This window comes from Scylla paramamosain, chromosome 28 (assembly GCF_035594125.1).
Source record: "Scylla paramamosain isolate STU-SP2022 chromosome 28, ASM3559412v1, whole genome shotgun sequence".
Lineage (NCBI taxonomy): Eukaryota > Metazoa > Arthropoda > Malacostraca > Decapoda > Portunidae > Scylla > Scylla paramamosain.
In genome coordinates, this window is record NC_087178.1 from 18,767,251 (window position 1) to 18,777,250 (window position 10,000).

The 10,000-nt window shown below is 47.4% G+C and overlaps 1 protein-coding gene across 3 annotated transcripts in view; it reads left to right on the forward strand.

The window, feature by feature from the left end:
- The window catches only part of LOC135115035 (uncharacterized), a 123,966-nt gene that overhangs the window by 103,349 nt on the left and 10,617 nt on the right, over positions 1 to 10,000 (forward strand). For all 3 annotated transcript variants that reach the window (XM_064031472.1, XM_064031474.1, XM_064031473.1), the window contains one exon: positions 1,299 to 1,936. In XM_064031472.1, coding sequence (XP_063887542.1) covers positions 1,642 to 1,936 — 295 coding nt within the window. In that variant the 5' untranslated portion in view covers positions 1,299 to 1,641. The remainder of the gene's footprint in view (positions 1 to 1,298; positions 1,937 to 10,000) is intronic.

Consider the following 10,000-nt stretch of genomic DNA (forward strand, 5'->3'; position numbering starts at 1 on the left):
CAGCTCTCCCTCACCCTCTCCCACCTCTCCCTCAGTCTCTCACCTCTATCTCACCCTCTTCCACTTCTCCCTCACCCTCTCCCATCTCTCCCTCAGTCTCTCACCTCTATCTCACCCTCTTCCACTTCTCCCTCACCCTCTCCCATCTCTCCGTCAGTCTTTTCCACCTTTTCCTCATCCTTCTGCACCTCTCCCTGTCTTTCACATCTCCATAACCCCTCTCACTCACCCACTCATCTTAACACCGTCCCTACTCACATTTCCTTCACTCTCTCACCTCTCTCTCAGTCTCTCACATTCACATACCGTCCCTAACTCTCACCCTCTCATCTCCCTCTTTAATCCTAATACTGCTATCCCTGCTACACTCACATCTCACTCTTACTGACATTCATTCACTTTACTATCTTTCACTCATCCCTCACACCTCATCTTCACTATTCCTCGTTATTCCCAAGCCTCACATTTCCTGCATTAATTCATCTCTACTCCCCATTCCCTCACTCATTCATACACACATACATTTAACCTCCCATCTTAATTTTTCCCTAATTCTAATCAGCATCATTGGGGAGAGAGAACAAAAAATTTCCCTTCCTCCTCATTTTGTTTTCCCTTTGACCTTCTCAGCCTCGCCATGGCTCGTTTCAGAAATGCCTTGCTCTCTGACTGTTTTCAAAGGCCACAGAGATGATTAGCCGGGTATTCCAGTGTGTTTATCCTGTTTACAATGTAGGAATCTTGTTAATCTGCCACTAAAACCGTAAAAACATTCTTAAAAACCCGTGTAGCTTCAATTGTAGAGCCTTTTGAAAGTAGAAGTGGAGCGCAGAAGCATTTCAGAATAAGGTCTTGACAGTCACAGGTGTGGATCCCCAAGCTTCCCCGTGTCACGTGACGTCCCGGGCCCCGCAGTGCCAAGGGAGGTCACAGTGTCAGCATCAAAGTGACCCGACAGGAAGGGACAGAAATTACACTCCTATGGGAAAGGGGAGAGAGAGGAAAAAAAAAAAGGATGGAAGCAGGGAAAAAAATTCTAAACAAGAGGAAAGAAATTGGGGAAAAAAGTGTCTGCGGGAAAATAACTGTAGGAAGGATAATTAAAGAGGAAGATTATTAATGATTCTCAAAATGGAGGTTAATTTGCCTTGAGCGTCCTTAAAGACACTAATAGCACAACTACCACGCTACGCCTTCCTCCTTAATGGTCCTCGCGCCTCGACGCAACACCTTACAAGCCCAACGGGAAGAGTGGCAAGACTAAATTAATGTTTTTTTTTCCTTTCCATCCATTTCAGGAGCGGCAGAACGACTCACTCCCGCCACCGTCTGCTGCTGGTCGAATACTGCCCCATCTGGCGGCCGCCCACCCAAGCTCCGCAGCCTCCATAAAGGTCCCGCAGCCCGACACAACCCCCGTGCGCTCTTTCAACCCAAACATACGCCCCTAGCACGCATTCCCCTGAGGTTCCCGTGCATCTACACCGCCTCCTGCAGCTGGGGATAAGTTAGCGAGGTGTTTTCAAGAAGCGGCACACGTCGGGCATCAAGATAGTGCATCGGAAGGCATGCAGTGGAGGGCGGGGGTGTGAAGACGGGCGGGATTCCATCGGAGCCAATCAGCACTCGGTCGTAGGAATAATGTCTTCAGTGGTCCCGGAGCTGTTTTTGTGGGAGCAGTCAGTGAATAGCTCGTGTGGAGGAAGGATGGAGTGTGACTCTCTGTTCGAGCTGGGACCCCCGCCCGACATGATTCTCAAGATCCCCCCGCCGCCCATCCCGCCCTTCATGGAGAATTTTGTGGCCAGACTGGCGGCCGAGGGGGTGGATGTGCGTCCCGACCAGGGCTCAGGCCTGGCCGAGGACCAAAAATCGTGTAGCCTTTGCCAATGGGCTGATGGAAACGGCGTAGGATATGTCGAACTGGCGCAGAAAGGTGAGTGTTATGTGTGTGTGTATGTATGTGTGTGTGTGTGTGTGTGTGTGTGTTGCGGCATCTATGACTGTAGCACCTGCCTTCCTTGGTCCCTGTTTAATTACAAAGGTGTGACTTTGCGTGACACTCAGTGAACCGAAGAGCTATGAAAGGTGTTTCCGTTCCTGTGTGTGTGTGTGTGTGTGTGTGTGTGTGTGTGTGTGTGTGTGTGTGTGTGTGTGTTTCAGCTCACAAATAATCACCATCCAAAACTAAAAGCCTCAGGACAGAGACAAACGAGTGACAAACCAAATTTACGTGCTAAGAAAATGCAAAACAGCGAAAAAATACAAATGATGCAAGTGACAAAAAAAATAAATAAATATAAAGTGCTTCATCTCGGTGCCTCAGTGAGCTCGGTGGCGCCAGAACACTCAGCAATGACGTGTGTCCAAAACAAACAACACAGACTAAGATTAAGACACCGAAGACACAAGCAGTGCCATATTTAGGAGAGCAACAAGATAGTGACCAAAACCTCTTACGCACTCCTCCCCTTACTCCCTCACCCCCTTAAGAGCTCCCCTGTCTCTCCCTTGTAGTCCCTGAATTATAAAGTGAGGCCATGCTCCGTCTTCCCTTCATGCATAAGAGAGAAGGAGGAACAGGGAGGAGGTGGTGAGGTGGTGAGGGAAGCAGAGTGAGGATGGCGTGAGAACTATCTCTTCAACTATACCTTTTCCAGTACCTGCAATCAGGATACCTCGATAAAGCGGTGAAGAATACGCCGATACCACATGCGGGTATCGGCGCTTGCATGTCGCGTTCGAACGCTTCAAAACAAATGGAGGAAACCCGCCAGGCCAGTTCAGAACCCCCCCACATGATCCCCGCCTGGCGCTGCCCTCAAAACATAACACTCAAAAATACAAACAACACAAGCCATCCATCGTGCGCTTCGAAAATAGAAAGACGGAAAAGGGAAAAAGATCTTCGCCCATCCTTTGTCAAGAGTAAAAAAAAAAAAAAAAACAAAGCCGTGGAAGGGAAAACCCAAACCAGAGAGTGTGTGATGGGCGGCGCGCCTCGGCCGTGCCCAAAGATACGGTTCACTCCATTCTCCATTCGTGGCTGCGGCGTGAGGACATCCATCAGCAGGCGGAGTGGCGGGACAGCCCGGCGTTTTACATAAATTCGCCACGACTTTTCTTAGATCTGCTGGATGGGAGTGGCACAAGTGGACACTCTTTTCTATAAACAATTTTTATTTTGGAATAGTGTGAGCGCCTATAAACAAGCGAGGTGGTGGAGGACGGCGTGGTGGGGGAAGGTGAGGGATTGGATGCGTGGCGAGGCCTGGCGGGGCGCCTCCAAAACGGGTCCTCACCAAGGCTCCTTCTGTCCTGGCGGCGGCGGCCTCGCGCGCCGCGTGGAGGATGACAAGTAACGCAACGGCCGGGGACTGTTAATGCGTATTTATCTACGTGGCGATGAGGAGGCTGTTGTCGGGTCCATGTGGAGGCCAGCACGCACGTCCATTATTGTTGCGCCTCCCACGGCGATGATGAGTGTCGCCACCGTATGTAAACAAAGGGTCGCCATCTTGCATTCTGTCTCCCGGCACCTCACTCCATTGATAAGTCCTTCGGGTGTCCCTCCTGCAAATATGGCGCCCGCCTCCCTTCATTACCAATTCTGGTGACTCTCACCCCGACACACGCTCCTATGTGTGGATATTTACATACGTAATGTACACACACACACACACACACACACACACACACACACACACATATATATATATATATATATATATATATATATATATATATATATATATATATATATATATATATATATATATATATAATTGTACGCCTGGTGGGCACAATGCAGTCCCGGACTAATTGGTCCACCGTGAGCCGTAAGATGTCAACGTGAAACGATTAAGAAATAATTCATCTCAAGACAATGGCCGCCACGTCAGTGTTTACTTTTTATAATTAGAGAAGTAAAACAAGAGTTATAAATCACGATGAAGGCAAAGACAACAATGAACCAAAACAAAGGGTTGACTTATACTACTGATATGAGAGAGAGAGAGAGAGAGAGAGAGAGAGAGAGAGAGAGAGAGAGATTGAGGGTGGGTGTGTCAACCTTTGCCACCGTGACCTTAAAAGTGCTTAAAGTAACTCACAATATATTCATGACTTAGGTGGAGTGAAGGAGAGTGTGAAGTGAGTCATTTGTCTATGTGTGTGTGTGTGTGTGTGTGTGTGTGTGTGTGTGTGTGTGTGCGCGCGCTACAGGGTCGTGATAACAGTGAGCTGGAATCGTGTCTATCGTCATTTGGTGAAACAGAATGAACAGATTGCAAGTTCCATGGATGAAGCGAAATGGAATAAAACAATTATGCACACTCTACTTGTTCTCTCTCTCTCTCTCTCTCTCTCTCTCTCTCTCTCTCTCTCTCTCTCTCCTCTCTCTCTCTCTCTCTCTCTCTCTCTCTCTCTCCTCTCTCTCTCTCTCTCTCTCTCTCTCTCTCTCTCTCTCTCTCTTAATCCCTAAAGGCTGAATAGACTTTTTTTGCTTACTACAAATACACTGATGCCAATTACTTTCCTCGTTAAAATGTGTGTGTGTGTGTGTGTGTGTGTGTGTGTGTGTGTGTGTGTGTGTGTGTGTGTGTGTGTGTGTGTGTGTGTGTGTGTGGTCAAATAAGGCACATCGATTTTGACCTTATTTTTTTTCCTTCACTTTTTTTTTCTTTTTCCTCGATCCTCTTCCTCGACTCGTGAAAGACAAAATATGACTTCAATTCCACTTCAATTCCGGAGCATTTCACTTCTGACTTATTCTCTCTCCGTCTGTACTTCCGCTAAGGCACGAGTTGCTTCCCTCCTCCTCCTCCTCCTCCTCCTCCTCCACATCCTCTTCCACCTCCTCCATGTGAAGAGACCCATCCACTTAGAATTCTCTCAAAACCAAACACCCACTCCTCCTCCTCCTCCTCCTCCTCCTCTTCCTCATATTCACCCAATCAACAGCATCACACCCCATACATCACCCTCTTCACCCACACACAACCTCACTAAACCCTAACCGCCCCCAACTGTCCCCCAACCTCCGTACGCCCCTCACTTCACCCATTCCCGTCAACCCGCCCTTCTCCCCAACAACTCAGTCGGTAGGAGAGGGCGAGAGATGGGTGTGGGGGAAGGGGGTGGGGTGTAGTACGTATTGATATGCAGATGATGGGGAGGGGGAGGGCAGGGTATCCTCGACCCTGGTAATGGTTAAGGGTTCTCCTCACTACGCGGTGGGGTATCAACAGCCTGGGATTCCTGGTTAGGTCGTAAGGATATCACTTTGCAGGATGAAGCACTGTTAGGATCCTGGTCTCTAAGGTTAGGACTGACTGTGTGGGATTGTGGGGTTTAGGTAAGTGTTGCTTTTCAGGAAATACACTGTGGGTTTTGTTATAGTTTTAATTCTGGTCTGTTAAGGAAGGCTTGACTCTTTAGTGGGACTGTTAGGTTAGATAAGAGTACTGCTGTGTCTCTAAATGTGCTTTTCAGAAAATATACTCTGGGTTTTGTTGCATATACTGTTAATTCTTTTCTCTTAAGCGTTAGATTTTATTCTTTAGTGGGACTGTGAGTTGGGTAAATGTTGTTGCGTCTCAGAATGTGCTTTTCAGAAAGTATCTTTACTGCTGAATGTATGACCTGGACGTGTGAGTGAGGGGTCCCAACGCATCGCTAGCCAAGGAGAGTCAGTGAGTCAGTGGCCCTTTCATCCCACATCACAGGGAAACAAAATGGGGAACACACATCACCCTCTGGCAGGCCGTGAGATCTCCTTGCTTCAGAGACTCGAACTGGGGAGGCGTGTTCAAGACTAAGCGGAATTCCCACCACGTCACGAAGTCAAGAACAAGTCACTGAACACCTAACTAAACCGTAACATTTCCCATTAGTCCCTGCCTGACTGTTTTCCAATCTTTCCCGCGACGTGAACTGTTTCAGAGAGAAGCATCAAGTCTAGAACTAAATTATCTGATCTAATTGGAATCTCGCTTCATTTCACGTTAAAGGGAGCGGCAATTAAGCAGGTTTCCGTAGTTTTTGTAGCGTTAACCTGTACAGAGCGCTTGGAATTCCGTAATAGCAATGATCATTCTACGAGTCATCAAGGAGATCAGTTTCAAGCGTAAGATTAGAACACTTGGGGAATCGCTTGAGTCTCCCAGAAGGCACAGAATCAATGTGTGAAATGCCAACCGTCAGCCTAAAGGGTGGGACAGCTGGGGTGCGGGTGAGGGAGCTAGGGCGTGAGAGGCTGACTAACCTTAAAAGCTCCCGAAAATGGTATAATTGGGGAAAATGGACCCTTTTAATGGCCCTGAGTGGATTAATGGACATTTTTAGGCTGCGTGAGGGAGAGTTAATTGTTATCCTTTTATTTTTTTTTATCACTGAAGCCATTAAAATAATTCGATACATATACATAATGTGACTTTTTTTTTTTGTTTTTGCTTTTGTCCATTCCAAAGTGTCATTATCCTCCACTTGTTTTATGAATTAGTACAATAAGTAATAAAGTAAGCTGGCAAAAGTCGTAGGTCGCACCAAATGTTGGAAATACAACAACAGTGAATATTTCGTAATTTCAGAACTGTTGCCATCTTCCATACACGTCTGAAGAATTAGCAAAAAAAGTTATACAGACAGAAAGTTAAAGAATCTTATAGTCATAGCCGTTAATAAGGAAGATACTTTACATTTAATCAAGCGTTTCAGATGAATGCAGCACACCAGACAATTCAAAGTAAATGACTTCCTTAACCCTTCCCTCTATTGAGACGTACCGGTGATTCTCTTCAGGCGAGGTAAAGGAGCGCGTAAACTCTTAAACTCGTACAATCTCGCATAGACGCCGGCTGGAACTGAACTCGTGGTCAGTCAACATCCCTGACCCAATACCAAGGCCCAGTGAGCGTCCACCAGATAGGAAACACGTTAAAACACGCCCTTGCTGCCATTTCGCCGGAATCCATCGACAGCAAAGTCAAATTTCACGTCAAGTTAAGCCCCGGTAACCGAACACTCGCTCCCGAAACCCGATTCACGGCAAACACATTCCATCTTTAGCCTAATAAACACAGCGGCGTTGGAATTTAGAGGTTGTGAAGGAGAATTTTCAGCCAGTTAGTCAATCATCCCGCCAGTTTTCAGCCTGCGGGACAATAGACGGAGGATTAGAAAGGAAATGACCAGTTACAGCCTACTGCGTCCGGCCTAATTTTTTTTTTTTTCATTGCGTTGCGTTTCCGATGCCATTGTGGTCAGCTCCCTCGAGGGTAAAAAAATGAGGAGCAGGAGGGGAAGGGTAGGGAGTGGATAGGCCGCTTCCGCCTAAGTTAATTAGTTACCGCCGGCTTGTCGCTACCTCGCACACACCTGGTCTGCCTGCCGCCTCCACAGCACGTGTGCGCCACAAAAACACACACGCGCACACGCCTCCACGTAATCCTAGTAAGGCTTAATGTACATCCACACGCAACACAAACACACACACACACACACACACACACACACACACACACACACACACACACACACACACACACACAAACACCCACACCTTAAAAGCAACATCAGGTGTACTAAACGCATGAGAAAAGAAAAAATAAAAACACATTTTCCGCAGATTAGGTCGAAAATTCGTGCTTGTCGAGGCTTCTTTGGGAGGGCGCGGGAGGGAGTCGTCTTGTATTTTCTTGTGTGGGCGACGTGGCTGCAAACGTGGCATTAGGAGGCAATGGCGGACGTGTGTTGCAATTACCTGTGATGCTGCAGTGAGGGTTGCAAAGCCTTCCCATTAGGGTGCTTTCCTCCCTCACGGGGCGGCAGTAATGCGAGGAGAAGGAGGAGGTGGTAGTGGAGGAGGTGAGGCGGGCAAGGAGGCAGGGAGGCAGTCAGGCAGGGAGGGAGGGAGGTACAGGGAGATACAGGTAACGCGAGACAGACACTACTGACAGGTGAGAACTTCGGCTTGGTTACGTTCTAAGGTGTTGACTCGCCTTGTGGTTCACTTAAGAAGGGGAACAAGGGACTTAGTAAAGGAGGGACTGGGCAGGGGCTATTAGGGTTCGGGGATGAGAAGAGTGAGGAAAAAAGGGATGTCTAGACCAAGGGGAAGATTGGGGAGGTTGTGGCGAGACTGTAAGAGACAAGGGACAGTAAGTGAGGGACGGGAGGGAGACTATCAGGATTCACGAGCCTAGGGAGGAGAAAAACGGATGTCCAGACTTGCTAAAGGGACAGTAAGTGAGGGACGGGAGGGAGACTATCAGGATTCACGAGCTTAGGGAGGAGAAAAACGGGTATCCACACTTGCTAAAGGGACAGTGAGGGACGGGAGGGAGGTTATCAGGATTCACGAGCCTAGGGAGGAGAAAAACGGATGTCCACACTTGCTAAAGGAGTAGATAGGGTAGTGAAGAATCCGAAAGACAGAGACAGGGAACAATAAGTGAGGGATAAGAAGGGACATTCAAAATTCACGAAGTTAGGGAGAAAAAGGAAGGAGATGTCTAGACTTACTAAAGGAATGAGTGGAGAGGATAGTGGAAGAACAAAAGAGAATGGGAAGGGACAGTAAGATAAGAAGAACCACAATCAAGGTGTTGGCAGTTAAGGTTAGTTATGAAGGAGTATCTAGAGTTTCTAAGGCCGTGGTTAGGGGACTTGGCAAAGGAGGGGCTGGGATGGATTGTAAGGAAAGGATAGGAAGGATTCACGAGTGGAGTTCAATAATAATAAAAAAAGACATCTAGATTTGCGGAAGAAAGTATTAGGAAGGATGCGGTGTCAGAGGGCTTAAGAGGCAGAAGAGAGACTGGAGACTGGAAAACTGGAGCATGATAAGGACTTAGAAACCGAATGATAGAAAGAAAAAAAGAAAAGAAAAGAAAAAGTGTCTAAGCTTATTGGGGATTGGAGAAGAGACAACAAGGAAATGATCAGAGGGTGGAGCAGGATATACCAGGATTCAGAATTGAGAAGATGAAAACGAGAGAGGGGAATGAGGAAAAAAAGACTGAAGAAAGGGAATTAAGTGAGGAAAAAAGTTAATCTAGGCTTACCGAGGGAAAGATTGGGAAAGAAACAGGACATGGTGGGGAAAAAAAGTCATCGTAGGGAGGGAAGTGTTTAGTGCTTGAAATGAAAGCCAAAGGGAGTGTCCGGAATTGCGAAGGGTGGGAGGGGAGGGAGGAAAAGGAAGTGTCAGTGATGATGCAGGTGGGACAGGTGAGCGAAGGGGTTGCTGGTGAAGAAATAAATAGGGAAGGTGAGGATGGTGTATAAGGCGGCGGTGGTGGTGGTGGTGGTGGTGGTGGTGGTGGTGGTAGTGGGCGGTGCCAGACATGAGGATGCAAAAGAGCCATAAATCCTTCTATCGATGACTCCCTAACCTATTTTGTATCTCTTTTATTTTCGTATTCCTCTGTTTTATGTCTTCCGTTTTTGAGACTCCTCCTTTTCCTCCTCCTCTTCTTCTTCCTCTTCCTCCGCCTTCTCCTCCTCCTCTATCTCTTCCATGTTCACTTATTTATTTTTTTGTTTTTTTTTTCTTTCTGTTTATTTTCTCTCCTCTGTCACTTTGTTTACGCCTTTGTGGTTGAAGCCATTATCTCTCTCTCTCTCTCTCTCTCTCTCTCTCTCTCTCTCTCTCTCTCTCTCTCTCTCTCTCTCTCTCTCTCTCAATCACACTGCTGGATATTAACAGGATTAAGGGAAAGATAGAGGTAAATTTCAGGGAGAGAGAGAGAGAGAGAGAGAGAGAGAGAGAGAGAGAGAGAGAGAGAGAGAGAGAGAGAGAGAATCATCTTGAGTATTTGGCTGGAAGGGATGTCGGTGGTGGTAGTGGTGGTGGTGGTGGTGGTGGGTGGTAGTTAGTGGAGTGCCGTGGGTGGTGTGATAGTGGTGGTGATGGTGGTGGGCGTGGAGGTGATGATGATGATGATAATGATAGTGATACTGGTGGGGTGAGGAGAGAGAGAGAGAGAGAGAGAGAGAG